The sequence below is a fragment of the Zingiber officinale genome, chromosome 2B, assembly GCF_018446385.1.
Source record: "Zingiber officinale cultivar Zhangliang chromosome 2B, Zo_v1.1, whole genome shotgun sequence".
Taxonomy (NCBI): domain Eukaryota; kingdom Viridiplantae; phylum Streptophyta; class Magnoliopsida; order Zingiberales; family Zingiberaceae; genus Zingiber; species Zingiber officinale.
In genome coordinates, this window is record NC_055989.1 from 106,859,695 (window position 1) to 106,877,720 (window position 18,026).

At 39.3% G+C, this 18,026-nt stretch overlaps 1 protein-coding gene across 2 annotated transcripts; it reads left to right on the plus strand.

Annotated features, from left to right (window-relative positions):
- The first annotated feature begins 15,068 nt into the window (after window positions 1-15,068).
- Window positions 15,069-17,704, plus strand: LOC122046688 (protein WRKY1-like). Of its 2 annotated transcripts, XM_042607497.1 has the most exons (4): window positions 15,069-15,173; window positions 15,604-16,486; window positions 16,579-16,704; window positions 17,244-17,704. In XM_042607497.1, the coding sequence occupies exons 2-4, from the start codon at window positions 15,690-15,692 to the stop codon at window positions 17,386-17,388; spliced, it is 1,068 nt and encodes a 355-aa protein (XP_042463431.1). In that variant the 5' UTR covers window positions 15,069-15,173; window positions 15,604-15,689; the 3' UTR covers window positions 17,389-17,704. The 2 variants fall into 2 exon arrangements, with proteins under 2 accessions (XP_042463431.1, XP_042463432.1); XM_042607498.1 differs by having other exon boundaries at window positions 15,100-16,486.
- Window positions 17,705-18,026: the final 322 nt, after the last annotated feature.

Genomic DNA, 18,026 nt, shown 5'->3' on the forward strand with positions numbered 1-18,026 from the left:
TTATCTACAATATAAATTAAATGAACAACTACAAACAAATGTAGATAATTAGACCAAATGTGATTCTTTATTCATAATGAATGTTTACAAAGCTTAGGTTTTCAGTATACACTCCAACAATCTCCCACTTATACTAATGACTAAGCTGCCATATCTTCTACCATACATCTGATTCTCATTCCCTCCACATGTCGATCGAAAGCTTTCGCCGGAAGGGCCTTAGTGAAAGGATCTGGGTTCTCCGATGCAATCTTGGCGATGACAACTTCTCCTCGCTTCACGATATCTCGTATCGTGGTACTTGCGCTCTATATGTTTACCGCCTTATGAGCTCGTGGTTCCTTCGAGTTTGCAATCGCATCGCTATTATCACAATAAATTGTGATGATCTTGGGCAAACCAGAATCACATCTAAGTCCATTAGAAAGTTCCCGAGTCATACTGCTTCTTTAGCCGCCTCGAGGTCGCTACATACTCAACTTCCATGGTTGAGTCCGAAACGCATTCTTAACACTCCTCCATGAAATGGCTCCACCTCCTAAAGTAAACACATAGCCTGATGTAGACTTACGTTATCCCTATCTGATTGGAAATCAAAATCCGTAACCCACAGGAGCAAATCATCCGCTTGGTAAACTAGCATATAATCCTAGTCCTTTCGTGTACTTTAATATATGCTTTACCGCAGTCCAATGTCCTTGTCGAGGTTACTCGATATCTCACGACCATGCCTACGGTAAAATGATATCGTGTCTCGTATAGCATTGCATACATTAGGCTTCCTACACCGAAGCATGAACCGCTTTCATGTCCTCTATCTCTTTGATGTCTTTGGAGACATCTCTTTAGATAGAGCTACTCCATGTCTAAAAGGTAAGAAACCTTTCGAGTCTTGCATGCTAAAACGAGCAAGGATTGTATCTCTATGAAGCTTGGGATAGACACAACATTCTTTTCTTGCGATCCCTTATAACTTTGATCCCAAGAATGTGTGCACATTCTCCTAAGTCCTTCATATCAAATTGTTTGGACAACCATACCCTTACGTCTGATAATACCTTGACATTGTTGCCAATTAACAAAATATCATCTACGTATAGTACAAGAAATACCACCACGTTTCCGTTATACTTCTTATATACACAAGACTCATCCGGACTTTGAATAAATCCATATGACTGGATTACTTCATTAAACCGGATGTTCCAAGACCTTGAAGCTTGCTTTAGTCCATAAATGGACCGATTGAGCTTGCATACTAGATGCTCTTTGCCTTTTTCAATAAATCCTTCTGGTTGCTTCATATGGATGTTCTCTTCAAGACTTCCATTAAGGAAAGCTGTCTTGACATCCATTTGCCAAATCTCATAATCCATATGAGCAACAATGGATAAGAGTATCCGGATAGACTTAAGCATGGCTACCGGTGAAAAGGTTTCTCATAATCGATTCCCTCTTTCCGAGTGTACCCTTTCGCAACAAGCCTAGCTTTGAAGGTTTCTACCTTCCCGTCCTCTTTTCCTTTGTAGATCCACTTGCATCCAACGGCTTTTACACCATCGTGGTTCTACAAGCTCCCGCACCTTATTAGAGTACATGGACTCTATTTCGAATTCATTGCCTTTTGCCAAGATCTCGCATCTATATCTTGGAGTGCTTTCTCATATGAGGGATCGGGTTCATGTTTACCCGGATCAAGTCCAAGACTCTCCCAAAACATGAATCTTTCAGTTTGCATTACAACCCTCCCACTACGACGAGGCACCGTCTGTGGTTGTGTATCATGTGTGACACGTGTTACGTCTCTTGTGGTACTTCATCTTGTCCTGTTGGTACTCAAGTAGACATGTCCTCTAAGTTCTTCTAAAACAATTTTACTCGGGCTTGTGATCCATTATATAGTCTTCTTCTAAAAGCGGGCATTGGTGCTAACAATGACCTTCGTCTTTAGGACTATAAAATAAACCACCTTTCGTTCCTTTGGGATATCCTACAAACACGCGAACTTCGTACGAGATTCTAACTTATCAAGATCTGGTTTCACACATGTGTGGACTACCCCATATCCGAATATGTCTTAGACTGGTTTTCGCCATTCCATAATTCTATGGGAGTAGAAGAAACTGATTTAGAAGGTACTAAGTTCGGAACGATATGCTGTTTCCAGAGCATATCCCCAAAACGAATTTGGTAATCTGAATAACTCATCATTGATCTAACCATCTCCATAAGAGTCCTATTCCTTCGCTCGCTACACCATTCTGGGGTGTTCAGTGCATAATTGGGATTGAATCCGCCTCGATAAGTAATTCCTAAACTCTCTAAGAGGTATTCGCCACCACGATCCGATCAGTAGTGTCTTGATACTTTTACCTAGTCGTTTCTCCACATCGACCTTGTATTCTTTGAACTTATCAAAGCACTGACTTCAGCGCATTAGGTAAATGTATCCATATCTTGAATAATCGCCCATGAAAGAGACAAAATATTCAAAACCTCCTCTTGCCCGGACGGACATAGGCACACAAATCCGAGTGAACCAACTCTAACACTTCTTTGGCTCTATACCCTTGGCCTTGAGCGGCCTCTTGGTCATTTTACCTTCTAAGCAAGATTCACAAGTTGGAAAATTTTCCAACTCTAATGAACTTAAAGTCCATCCGCTATAAGCCTCTGAATCCTACTTAAGTTAATATGACCAAGCCTTAGATGCCAAAGATATGCTTGATTCATTTCCGAAGGTTCTTTTCTCTTATTAGAGTTAGAAGATCGGTTATAAATTTTCATGTTTTGCTTTGTGGAAGAAATTGGATTTAAAGTATACAAATTGCCAACTGATACACCAGAACAGATAATCACTTTATTTCTTTTAATAACTACATCGTTTCTGAAAGAAACTGAATATCCATCTAAGAACAGTTTAGAAACTGAAATTAAATTCTTTCTAAAACTGGGTACATAAAGACAATTTCTTAAAACCAAATTTCTATTTCTACTAAAAGATAAGTAGGCGTCTCACACTGCAACAGCCGCCACCTTAGTAGCATTGCCCATGTAGACGGTAATCTCTCTTTCAGTTAGTTGTTGGGTTTCCTAGAACCCTTGCAGGGAATTGCAGACATGATCAGTGGCTCCCATATGTACACACCAGGTGCTGGTAGATAACACCGCTAAACATGTTTCAACAACTAGAGCATGAGATATACCTTTGTTGTTCTGATTCCTACGAGGACAGTCTGCCATGTCCTGCCTCTTTGCAGATGAAGCACTTGCCCTTGACTTCTTCATTCCAACTTTAATCCTGTACACTGAGATTTATTCACTTTCTTTCGAACCAGTTTGTTTCTTCTTCTTCTTACCTTTCGGTTTAGAAGTAGAACCATTTTCGATAGTGAATTTGAGCATTGTGACGAAATAACCCTTCTGCTTCTTGAGTAGTTCCCCTAATGAATAAATCCTTTTATTCATATTATAGTTCAAACGGAATCGCTCAAAACTTCTAGGTAGGGTTTGGAGGATCATATCGATCTGGGTTTCCCATCAATTTCTCCTCCAAGGATCTGTATTTTCGTTATAAGCCATCATGTTTAGGATATGATCTCTTAGGAGTACCCTCTTGCATGGTGGTCATTATCTTTCTCATAGCTTCTTGTCTAGAAGCCCTATCCCGATGACCAAAGAGTTCCTTGAGATTGTTCATAATATCATAAGTTGTTGGTAAATCTTGATGTTGCAATACATTTGACATTGAAGCCAAAATGTAACACCGCGCCATCTCATCCGCTTACCCATTTCCTATGATATTCAATCTCCTCTTGGGTAGATTCACCAATGGGTGCATCAGGCAATGCTCAACAAGATAAATTTATAGCTTTCAGCAGTAAGAACAATATCCAGGTTTCTTTTCCAATCTATGTAATTTGGTCCAGTAAGTCTATTTTGTTGAAGTATGATGGACAATGGGTTGAAAGTCATCCTAAGAATCACAAATAACTTTTGGTCCGAACTCTAAATTTAGAATAATATTGATTCCTCAAACAATACTATTTTAAATTAACCAACACCTTAAAACACCGTGAATTTTGTATGCCACGTTAGTGTGGACGATACAAATTCAACATTTGTAAAGGAGGGTTTTAACCCATTAATTTTATTATCTTGTCAACCTAACTTTTGACAAATAAAATTAATAGTTGGTATTATTTGGTCACACAAATAATAGCAGTGACTCCTGGGAGGATACTATTAGATGTGTCTAAGTGTACACCATTACTTGACACTAAGTCCATTAATAAGATTATGCCCCTTCCGCTGGGAAGATCACACGCTCTTAATTAACTTCCTATAGTCATCCAAAATGGAAGTCTGTTCTAGTGATCCGCAAACAAGCTCATCCGTTATGGAGGAAGGCACTCGAGCCAACGCGCAAGCTTGTTTGCATCACTTACAAACCAGGAATGGAGACCATGGGATTTACTTAAAAATCCTCTCCCACTTAGTTATTTATAAATGAGGAATTTTAACTATGCTAGCCTACTAAACTTGTAAACTAACATGCAGACAATATAAAAGCAATAAATAGAAAATCTAATTTTCAACTATTATGGCTTTTATCTTTAATTGTCCTCCGTGTGTTGTCATCCAAGCTGCTGCCATATTTGGCCACCACCGGGTCTAACTGTCGCATCCATCTTGCTCCGAGTTCCGCAGCGCCTCGGTCCTTAGAAGGTTCCACGCTTTGCAAGATTCGATCCGCGACATAAATAGAATTTTACATTTTGATCCTATATTCCATAAAAGGAATGTACATATATCTAGATCAAAATTAAAATCCTAATAAAACTAAATACAACTCCTGCTGTATTTTAATACAATCATGCACACACATATAAATGCCCTTGACATGTCCAAGGGTCCAATCACACACATAATTAACTAAAAGCCATAATAGTTGGATCCTGCATCCACAAAGTTAGCACATCCTACTATTAACCTGCCTAAATTATGTATGACATGTGCATAATTAAACTAAATACCAAATACACAGAGGCAAAACCCTAGCTCTGATACCAATTGTTGGTTGCTACTCGGAAAACCTAGAGGTTCCACTGTACAAAAATTTTGTACAAAGGTCTAAACCTTTTCCTAGCTACCATGTGTTCTTTTAAATTAAATTTTGGATCGCCTGCGGAACTTAACACGTTTGATCCAAAACTTAATCTATTTGTTCTTTTAGGTTTTGACTTGGATCTCCTGTGGAACTTAACACGTTCGACCCAAGTCTCCTTAAGTTATTAATTCCATTAAATATTAATTTCCATAAAAGGTTCCCAGTACTGACGTGGCGAGGCACATGGCCTTCTTGGATATGGGAGCAACCACCACCGACTAGACAAAACCTTTAATAGAAAGCTAATATTTAATTTCCTAAAATAACTTTAGGTTAACCAAAGAGAACAATCAAATCACAAGGAAAAGAAAGAAACAAAAGAACACAACATCGAAAAAACATATTCGAAATACTAGAACGTAAGCCTCTTGTATTTGGTATTATTTCCATAAATAACTAGCATGATGCGGAAATAGAAATTACTAGTTATACCTTGTAGAAAAACCTCTTGATCTTCTACCGTATTCCTCTTCTAACCTCGGACGTTGTGTGGGCAACGATCTACCGAGATGAGAAACCACCAACCACCTTCTTCTTCTCCAAGCAAGGTTCGGCCACAAAGGAAGAACTTTACCAAAGAAGAAAATCAAAATACTAACCAAGCTCCAAGAGATGCTAGCTTTCTCTCCTTCTTCTTCTTCTTCTCCAAGTAGTATCCGGCCACCACAAGAACTCCAAGAGAGATGAAGTATTCGGCCACCACAAGAGGAAGAGAGGGATAGGTTAATGTCCGGCCACACCAAGGAAGAAAGGAGAGAAAACAATAGAGGTTGTGTCTTGTGAAGGCACCTCACCCCTTCTTTTATATTCCTTGGCCTAGGCAAATTAGGAAATTTAATTACAATAAAATTTCCTTAATTTCCTTGACATGATTTATTTGAGAAAAATAAAATAAAATTTCCCAATTAAACTCTAATGGCCGGCCACATCAAGAGGAAGCAAATTGGACAAGTTTTAATCAACAATTAAAACTTTCCTTATTTGTTTCCGGAAATTTTAAAAAATAAAATTTCTCTTTAAAAATCTCTTCATGGTTAATAAAAGGAAATACCTATAATTTTAATTTTATTAACATGTGAATAATTTTAAAGAGAAAATAAAAAACTCTCCAATCTACAAATAAGGAAAGAGATCTAATCTCTTTCTTTAATCTTTTGTAAATCTTTTACAAGAGAGATTTTTAATTTTAATTCTCTTTAAATTATATCTTCCACATAATAATAAAATCTAAAATTAAATTTCTTTTTATTTAATTATGGCCGGCCCTACTAGCTTGGGTTCAAGCTAGGGTCGGCCACCTTAAACCCAAGCGCCCTAGCTTGGTTCCCAAGCTAGCTTGGCCGGCCCCCTTTAGGTGGGTATAGAAGGTGGGTATATGTGGGTATAGTACTCTATAAATAAGAGGCTACGATAGGGACCGAGAGGAGGAATTGGTTTTGGTCTCCGATAAAATTAAGCATCCCATGTTCGCCCGAACACACAACTTAATTTTATCAATGATAATTCATTCCACTAGAGAACTATCATTGAACTACCGCACCAATCCCAAATTACATTTTGGGCTCCTTCTTATTATGAGTGTGTTAGTCTCCGTGTTTAAGATATCGAATGTCTACTAATTAAGTGAGTTACTGACAACTCATTTAATTAATATCTAAGTCCAAAAGTAGTACCACTCAACCTTATTATCATGTCGGACTAAGTCCACCTGCAGGGTTTAACATGACAATCTTTATGAGCTCCTCTTGAGGACATTATCAACCTAGTATCACTAGGACACGGTTTCCTTCTATAATCAACAACACACACTATGAGTGATACCATTTCCCAATTTATCGGGTTTATTGATTCATCGAACTAAATCTCACCCATTGATAAATTAAAGAAATAAATATCAAACATATGTGCTTGTTATTATATTAGGATTAAGAGCACACACTTCCATAATAACTGAGGTCTTTGTTCCTTTATAAAGTCAGTATAAAAGGAACGACCTCAAATGGTCCTACTCAATACACTCTGAGTGTACTAGTGTAATTATATAGTCAAGATAAACTAATACCTAATTACACTACGACTTTCTAATGGTTTGTTCCTTTCCATTCTGGTCGTGAGCTACTGTTTATAATTTATAAGGTACTGATAACATCATCTTCTGTATGTGACACCACATACTATGTTATCTACAATATAAATTAAATGAACAACTACAAACAAATGTAGATAATTAGACCAAATGTGATTCTTTATTCATAATGAATGTTTACAAAGCTTAGGCTTTCAGTATACACTCCAACAAAAATAAGCCAAAATGAGCTTTAAACGAGCCCGAAAACGAGCCTGAGCTCGCTTAACGAGTTAGGCTCGTTAACTTTGATAATCGAGCTAATAACGAGCCGAGCTCGAACTGTTCACAAGCTTGATAATTCTAAAACGAGCCGAGCTCGAGCCTTGTGATAAAAGCTCGATTTGAGCTCGAGCCGAGCTTGAGCCCGAATATAACTTAAATGAGCCGAGCTCGATTCTAAAACTATTCGGCTCGGTTCGGCTCGTTTACATCCCTAATAGTGTATAAGTTTGATAAAGAGGAAGACCGTCAAAGATTTTTTCAAGCAGGATCTTATTTTGCCTTCGGTATTATGATGTTTTTGAAGATAATGCCCAATTATTTTATGTTTGATGAGGATGGAAGGTTTGTGCCAACCTGGATACAAACTCATAGCCTTCCGCCTGACTGTTGGAACCAATTAGTGCTAAGCAAGATTGGGTCGGAAGTTGGGAAGCCATTATACACCAATAATTTGATACGGATGAGGGAACATTTGGAATATGCACGACTCATGGTGGAAGTACCGACCATTGGTGAACGTGTTCATAAAGTCCCCATTACCCTCCCTACTGGTGTTCAAGTAGATCTAAAAATTAAATACGAAATGGTTCCAGACTTTTGCCAAACATGTAGCAGATTGGGTCATCGAGTGGAGAATTGTCGGGGTAAGACTGCACCGGTTGGACAACAACAAAACAAGACTGGACAGAATGGACAAATTGATCAGAATGGGCAAGGATATGGAAGACCGAGATCTCAATCAGTTAGAGATCGTGAGAGGATAATAACGAGGTATGGAAATCATACAAGACAACAGTGGCAACCGACACAACAAAGACCAAATGTTGAGGTGTCGGTTGATACAACATCCCCCTCAAGATGTGGAAATAAATGATGGAGTCCCTCGAGAAACTGAGCAAGCACAACCCTAAAAGTAGTCCAGCCAGTACTTTCAATTGAATGGAGCTCATCCTCATCCTCCTTTTCTTCATCCTCCACGACATCACAAGGAAATGGGGCGGCAAGTGAGACTATTCACACGGTATCGGAGGCATCAACATCTTCCTCATTGCCCACCACAACATCAAGTGCAAGTGGGGATATGGGAAGTAACACAACGACTCCTACGATTGACACAAGACTACAGGCGCGAGCAGTCCGAGGAGATGGTAAATGAAACTAGCTTCTTTGAACATTAGGGGCTTCGCCCCTAAAATATGGAGTGCAACACCTCCTTCAACAAAAAGATATACAAGTTATGGCTTTAATGGAGACAAAGCTCAATGAATATTTTTTAAATCCAATATTACAAAGAAGGTCTACAAGTATGGGTTATGCGCATAACTTTGATTTCACTAACCATGGTCGTATACTTCTTCTTTGGGACTTGCAAAAGGTAGACATGAATATTATCTTGACCACCGAACAATATATACATACCATGTTTGTTATCGTATTTCTAGCTGGGGATTCTTGGTGACTTATGTTTATTGGTTGCACTCTATTATCTCAAGAAGACATTTGTGGGAAGTGCTTATACATTTAAGAGACACTATTTTAGATTCTTGGATGATCATGGGTGATTTCAACTCATTCCTATCTATACATGAAAAGTAAGATGGTTCTCTAATCACAAATCACGAAATGAGAGACATGCAGATTTTTGCACAAGCTTGTGGCTTAGCGGATCTCTGGTCTATTGGATGTCGTCTTACATTATCAAATGGTAATGTTTCTTGTAAGTTCGATAGAGCTTTGGTAAACTCTTTTTGGCGAATGACATATTTTGATGCGTATGCGGAGTTTACTACCCCCCGGATATCTCTCAGATCATTCATGCACTATTGTTCATATATTAGCTAAGGACCGGCCCCTAAATAGAACATTCAAATTCCTCAACATGTGGACATTGGACAAGGACTTTTTGAAGATTGCGGGGGATTCATGAGCAACCCCTGTGATGGACAATGCACAATTCATCCTAAAGACAAAGTTATTCTGATTAAAGAAGTGTTTGAGGGAGTTAAACAAAAATCATCTTGGTCATATTTCGAAAAAAGCAAGAAGAGCAAAAGCTGAGCTTGTATAGTCATGTGAGGAAGAAAGTTATCCTACTTACAGAGGTGGACAGATAATTTTATCAACAAAGGGCAAAGAACGTGTACTTGAGGAGTTCGGACAAGTGCACAAAGTTCTTCCATAATGTGGTAAAGAGAAACAACAAGAGAAATGCTATCATTATGCCCAAGAAAAGAGACGGAGAACAAACCACAAGCATAAGTGAAGTTACAGAGGAGTTTGTTGATTATTTACATGGGTTACTTGGCCAAAAGGATATGCGTGACGAATGGGACAACAGGTCACTTATGGGGCAGAAACTTACAAGAGGTCAATATGAGAATTTGTGCAAGTTGGTTGAGGAAGAAGAGATTAAAGTCGCCCTACATAATATTGGATATGGAAAGGCTTCGGCCCGGATGGGTATAACTCAAAATTTTTCACTTCTTCATGGGATATTGTTGGTAAGGATTTTGTGGTAGCAGTGCAGGAGTTCTTTCAGCATGGAAAATTACTCAAGCAATAGAACCATTCCTTGATATCACTAGTGTTGAAGGGAGATCACGCTATTAGGGTTTCAGACTATAGACTGATATCTTGTTGTAATGTCTTCTATAAGGTAATATCGAAGGTGCTTGTTGGCCGATTATCAAATGTATTGGATTCCTTATTGGACTAGGCTCAAATGACGTTTATTCAAGGGCGTTGTATAGGGGATAATATATACTTAACTCAGGAATTCCTTCAAAAGTATGCTTGCAAAAGAATTTCCCCTAGATGCATGGTAAAGGTAGATTTGAAGAAGGCCTTTGATATAATTGATTGGGATTTTCTCACGGCCGGTCTCGTTGGTTTTGAGTTTCCCTAATGAATTTTTTATTGGATCAAGTTATGTGTATCCACGGTATCATATTCTATATCATTGCATGGTGGCGTATATGGATTTTTTTAGTGAGAAAAGAGGGCTAAGGCAAGGAGCTCCACTCTCTCCCCTTCTATTCGGCCTTTACATAGAAGTTCCCTCAAGGAAGCTAAAGGCAACTTGCATGATGCCTTCATTTCATTTTCATTCTATGTGTAAGGAGGTGAGTATCACACATCTTGTATATGCCGATGACCTAATGCTATTTTGTAGAGCGAGTGAGGCATCTACCCAACATCTAGTGGATTGCATGAATTATTTTAGAGTGATCTCGGGCATTAGGGCAAATCTACAAAAGACACAAGTATATATGGCAGGTGTGGACACAAGCTTGAAGAACCGGTTATTGCAATTTATGGGTTTTCAAGAAGGTGAATTTCCTTTTAGATACTTGGGCATCCCTTTGGCTGATTAGAAGCTAAGGATTGCGAACTATGGGTCACTTCTTGAAGCTATTACAAGGAAAGCCAACTCATGGCCGAAACACATTTTATCTTATGTCGATCGCTTGGAGCTAGTGGGGACGATAATTCAAGGTATGGAATGTTTGGATTTCTATGCTCTCTACTCCTAGTGGTGTGATTGACAAGATAAAAGTTATTTGCCGAACGTTTGTGTGGTCCTCAAAGCACCCGCCCATTGCATGGTCGAAGATTTGTTTATCTAAACATGATGGGGGTTATGGGCTCCGAGACCTTCTTGCATGGAATGAAGCATTATTGAACAAATTATTATGGAATATCTAAGCAAAAACTGATTCACTTTGGGTTAAGTGGGTACACCAGCATTATATAAAGGATGCATATTTTTTGTCATGGCAAAAGAAGAAGACGGACTCTCCTTCAATCAAGAGTCTATTGGAAATCCGAAGCAAGATACTAGTGACATCAAGTGGTGTGGGAGAGGCAAATATGAGGATGATGGATTAGTTTGTTGGAATAGGAAATGACGTTCCAAATGCATACAATTTCTTCATACAATCATACCAAGGGGACCGAAAGTTCCATGGAAGTCTATATTGTGGAGGCCGGAAATCATGCCAAAGCATCGCTTCACACTATGGATGCTAGCTTATGAGAGATTGAGGACCAAGGATAGAATGGAGTATGAACCAAGCAAGGAGTGTGTCATGTGCTAGCAACAAGTGGAATCGAACCATCATGTTTTCTTTGAATGCTCGGTGGCTTGCGAACTTTGGTGCAAAGTGAAGTGGTGGTTGGAAATTAAACACAACTTCAAATCCTTTGAGGAGTTATATCAGATTTTTGGAAGGCATTACAAGGGTGATGGTCGAAAGATGAAGGTCCGACGTCTAAGCATCTCTAGCTTAATCTACTATGTGTGGGAAGCAAGGAATAGGTGTTGATACCAAGACATTACGCCGGGCGTGGATTGATTATTTCGGAAGGTCCAAATATATGTCCACAGATTTGTGGACCTAAAATCTCCATAGTCTTCAGCACTTGCAAATTGAAGGACCGGTCAGGACATGAAGGATTGACCGAGCATGTATGGCTGATCGAGATATGACTGTGTGTAGTGAAACAAATCGGACGGCTAATACCTTGCCGAGACATGAATGGCCGACCGAGACATATATGGCAAACTTGGGCATAAATGACCGACCTAGATATGACTATGTGCGTACAGCGAAACAAACCAGGCTGCTAATACCCGGTCGGGAAATACAACTGAAGGAGCTGGTTGGGAGATGGAGGATGGACGAAGGAGGTTGATCAGCTAGATGGTTTGTATGACTGGACGGGGTAAATGACTGACCGGATCCTCCATGCATGGCCAGTCAGTTTGATGACCGATCATGATGATGAAAAGGCAATAAAACTGTATAACGACCGTGCCCTCGGCAGAGCCCCCGGCCGGGCTATTACAAGGTCTTCCCACCCCTGGCCAGTGGATTTTTGCCTTCCCCATGATTCGAACTCTATACCTCCAGGATAAATACTAGAGTTTATGAAACTCTAGTACTTATCCTGGAGGTCTAGAATTCGAATCCTGGGGAAGGTAAAAAATCCACTGGCCAGGGGTGGGAAGACCTTGTAACAGCCCGGCCGGGGGCACGGTCGTTACAATAAAATGACGGGATAAGTACTAGAGTTTATGAATCCTGGTAGCCAAGTGAGTGCCGCTCACTTGGTTACCAAGATTCATAAACTCTAGTACTTATCTTGAAGGTCTAGAGTTCGAATCCTTGGGAAGACAAAAATCTACTGGCCAGGGGTGAGAAGACCTAGTGAGTAACGGCACGGTCGAGGGTCGTCGGTCGACGACATAAGGGGTCGCCAATTTGGGCCGCCCAAGGGACCGTCAAGAGGCCGCCAGTTGGGCCGCCCAAGCGGCCGAGGGGTCGAGGGGTCGGGTCGTTACAAACTGACCGGGACATAGATGGCAGACTTGTGCATGAATGACCAACCGGGATATGACGGTGTCTGTGCAGTGAAACAAACCGAGTTGCTAATATCCAACCGAGAAATACGGCTAAAGGAGCTAGCCGGGCGATAGAGAATTGGGTCTTCCTTAATGTTTTTATGAGATGTTTGGTAAACTTCACAATTGACGGATTGTGGCCATGTGGTGCATGATGATGTGGTAGTTTGCATGAGTTTGTAAGAGTACCGAACGATGATCAAAAAGTTTACTTCAACTATAGAGGATAAACTCCTGGCTACCTTGTATAGTTTGACATTCAATTTAGGAGACTTTACCTCTCAAATTAGATTTTATGCATATGTATCTATTTTTATAAAGTATAATATTATTAGTATTGATCAAAATTATATATATATATATATATATATATATATAGCAACTATTAGATCATAGCTATTATAATTATGTAATAGCTATCTATTTGTAATTGTTACAATAACGTTCAAAATAAAGATAGATTTGCAAAGTAAAATTATGGCAAAAGGTGAATACGCTCACCCCAGCGCCCCCGCCAACTTGTCCCAAGGCCAACACGGAGAAGGTAAATCATGGGCGACTACTAGCCTTTGGAATAGTGACTAGCACATAAGAGAGGTATTTATCTCGACTTTGCCGAGATTCGAACCCCAGATCTCATTATGATAATAACTCATGTGTTAGCCACTAAATTCATCCGAGAGGACTAGATTTGCAAAATAAAATGTACCATAGCAGATGCTCTTTTAATAATAAATAAAAGAGGATTATTCTTTTGATTATTTTAATACAAGACACCATTTTAATTTTTACCCTTTTATATTTTATCAAATTACTCCACCACTATATATATATATATATATATATATATATATATATATATATATATATATATATATATTAGATTTTATATAAGTGCTAATACTATATTTGTAAGATCACATAAACACTTAGCATTGTTTCACTATTTCTTTTTCTTATTTATTCGTTTATTTTGTATGGATCACCAATTGTATATGGCTGGGCATAAGGTAATTAAATAACAATCCTTGAATTTAAAGAATATGTAATGCTTGTTAATAGGGGATGTTTTAATATCCCTTAGTATTAAACACTTATTATGGAATGGTGTTATAATTAAACGCATTCAATTATAACCTTCCCACGTATTTTTTTTTAAAATTTTATTTATTAAAATTTTAAAATTAATAAAATTTATATTTTTAAAAGTAAGATTATTATTAAAATAATAATAATTTAAGTATTTTAAAATATATTTATTTAATATGATACAATTTTAAGATGATTGAATAATTTATGAGAATCCTAAAGGATTAATGTTAAAATGAATATAGGTAAAAAAGAATATTGTTATAATGAATATATGATAGTGGACTATATTTTATTTTTTTTTAATGAGGGGTGGATGTTATAACAATTATGCACTGTGGATGCTATAGTAGTAGTAGTAGTAGTAATAGTAATAGGAGGAGGAGGAGGAGGAGATGAGATCCTTTGTCCCGAAAATGCTGTGTCCCTATGTTCCAGTGTTGATCGGATGACTATGATATTTTCATGGTATATACTACATCCTTGAGATATGATTTAGTTCGTCCGATCGGTGCTGAGACACGGGGACACAGTATTTTCGGGATAGAGAATCTCATCCCGAGGAGGAAAGAAATTTATTTTTTATAATTCAAAATTAAATGAAGCCGATTAATAAAATCTTGAGATGGGCCTTCTAGCACGGGCCCACATGGGGATTGGGGCCAGCGTCCTCGAGGGTCAACATTTGTAAGGAAACGTGTCCCTCGCCGCACGACGCGTGTCGCATAAATATTCGCCTTCAGATTGCAACGGCTACCGCTTTGACGAAAGCGTCAGGATTAAAAGAGAATCAGGATCCGCTCCAATTATTCCAGCGGAGTCACGAATCACCCGCCGTCCGTCGCACATTTAACGAAACGACGTCCGTTCGATCAGTTATTTTCACCGTATTCGACTCGGAGAGCAACCGTTTTGCGCCAACTGGGAGCCGGAGAGTGGAGCCCACGACGTCGTCGTTCGGGACTGCAACGCTGGTCCCACCCTGCTTGCGACCGTTCGATCGCCATCTGGCGGCGTATATCGTCTCAGGGTGCGCCGCGGAGTCTCCCTCTTCTGCACTACATTAAATAACTGCGACTTTCTCTCTCCTGTTTCTCCGAACGAGCTTCTGTTCCTTTGGGCTTCTCTCCCTCTCTCCTACCTCTGCCAGAGTTTCTAGGGTTTCAATCTTCCTCTGCTTTATAATCGTCTATCCTTATTGTTGAGGTTCTTCGGATTGATTGTTTTGTTAGATTTGTCTTTGTTTTGTTTTTTGGAGTTCATCGCGTTATCGGAAAATAAAGCAACTTTAGCTGATCGTTTTCGTCAAAGTCCGACCTTGGATCCCCTTGCTCGCCGCTTTCGAGGTGACTTCTTCTGTGTTATATCTGTCGGCTTCCTTTCGACCTCGACTTGAAGTCTGCTCGTCCTCTGTATTCTCCATTGAATTTTCGGAGGCTTTTTTTTGCTTTCGTTACCATTTTCTTTCACAGAGTTGCTTTCAGTGGATGAAATGATTTGCCTTCCGCTTTAAAAGTTTCAAACGGTTGCAAAATTCTGTAAAAAAATTCCATTTGTGTTACTTTTGTGATTCCTATCTGGTTGCTCTAGGTCAGGGAACATGGGTGATTCCTGTTGCTGAGTGAGAGAGAGTTGTGTTAGCGCTGTTTCGGGAGGTGCTCTTGGTTTCTGCAGAGATGGAAGGTGTGGAAGAGGCTAATAGTGCAGCTGTGGAGAGCTGCCACGGAGTGCTGAGCCTTCTATCTGAGACCAAAGACCAAACCCTAGCTTACGAACATGTAGCGACAGAGACAGGAAAGGCAATTTCAAGGTTTGACAAGGTCGTTTCTATGCTTGGTAATGGCATGGGTCATGCAAGATTTAGGAGGCCGAAGAACACCCAATACCACCATTTCAATCGCAGTATCTTCTTAGATAGTTTAGTGGTAAGCAGAGCTGACCATTCTCCGTCTTTGCTCCAACTCCTGCCAACAACTCCACTGCTAGAAAAACCAGTCAGTGAGATGAAGGTTTCAAATTCCAAGATGCCTCTTCGAGTCCCATCCAGCTTGATGCTGGAGAACCCAATAGTGACAAAGGGCAGCAGGAGCGATCTTCAAGCTGCCTTCCACAGTCCCACTCCCTCCCACTTTCATTTCCTTCAACAGCAGCACAACCACCAGATGCTTCAGCTTCAGCAACAGCTGAAGTTCCACAATGGAACGTATGGGAGGAGCACCAACAGTGGGCTCAACCTCATGTTTGACAACTCGAGTTGCACGGGGACTGCGTCATCTTCTAGGTCCTTCTTGTCGTCCCTGAGCATCGATGGAAGTATGGGGAGCATGGATGGGAGGGCCTTTGACCTAGTTAGTAGACAACAATTGTCCAGTCCCGTGAACTGGCACCTTCAGGAGAGGAAGTGCTCCAAAGGAGGGAATGATGGAAATGGCAAATGCATGAAAACAGGCAGGTGCCACTGCTCAAAGAAGAGGTCTGAGTTTGTCTGATCTGATCACATTTCCATTGTATTCACAATAATAAATTCCTACTTAAGGAAAATAACATCGAACTTGTTCTTCCCAGGAAGTTGAAAGTGAAGAGGACCATTAAGGTTCCTGCTATAAGTAACAAACTTGCTGATATCCCTGCTGATGATTACTCTTGGAGGAAGTATGGTCAAAAGCCAATTAAGGGCTCTCCTCATCCTAGGTATAGAATTTGACTCCATATATATATATTTTTTATTTTTTTATTTTACAATTTACTTTCTTCCAATTATGAAATTTTAGTACTGTAGAAGTTAATAGTTATTAGTTCTAGTTGTTCTCTCATTTCATTCTGAAAAAGTTCATGTACAAGTAGCACAAGTTTCATAGTTATAGCTTCCTCTCCTAAGCAAATTTAACCAACAATTGGTCTAGCATTTCTGTGATGTTGGCTAAGTGTGAAAAAATTCTTGTATTCATTATGTCGACAATAAATAGAGGTAGACTGATAACATCCTCAGGTTAGCATGTGACCTTCATAGCTTGCGAAGTGGGTTAAATTAAAACAACAACATTTCCTGAATATATGCACACTAAAATTAAGACAGACTAATAACATCATCAGGTTAGCCGGCACAAATTCTGTATTTAACTGGAGATTTGCTTGTTCCACTAGTCGTGAGATTTAATCGTTACTATCGTCTTGCTATCAATGAAATCCAATTTGACACTGTAAAATTTTATCTGCCTGTAATCCGACAGAGGATACTACAAATGTAGCAGCATGAGGGGCTGCCCTGCAAGGAAGCATGTTGAGCGATGTGTTGAAGATCCATCCATGTTGATTGTGACCTATGAAGGAGAGCACAACCATGGGAAGCTTCCAACGCAGTCCACAGGCACATAGAGCTCGTCGAAGAGTCCCTTACATCCTGGAAGTATTCTACGCCTTCAAGAGAACAGCTCATAGTACAGTCGTCGTCTTCTCGGTTAAGTTTCGGGTCAAAAGGAACCTAAATTCTTGTCAACTAAATTGGAGGAACTGGTGTTAACATGTTATAGTTTATGCTCTAACCTCTGTAGAAGGGCTTTGTGCTTGCCTACAGTGTAACGCCCTGCCTAGGCTATAGAGAACATATGAAGGTTTTTGTGTTTGATGTTGATGAATTTATTGGTCTTGGGGTTTGTTGATACTTCACTCAACTCATTCTTGTTTTTTCTGACTGCGTTGGCCTATGAATTGTTCTGCGTCAACTGTTTGTTATTTCTCTCTGAACTTTGACTTTGTTAACAATGTTCAAAGCATTTAGGGTGATATTTTATTAACCAAAACGATACAATCTTCCTGTTGGTTGTAACCCTTTATTGTAAAGCTCCTCTTCAAAGTATTTTAAAATAATTATTAAACTTTAACTTGTACATGAAAAAAATAATCTATTAACATTTAAAATTTATTTCTGTATACACGACTAATTAAAAAAAAAAGGGGGAAAAATAATTAAATCCCTCTGTTGACTTTCAACCTTCATGGATGCGAAGGGCAAA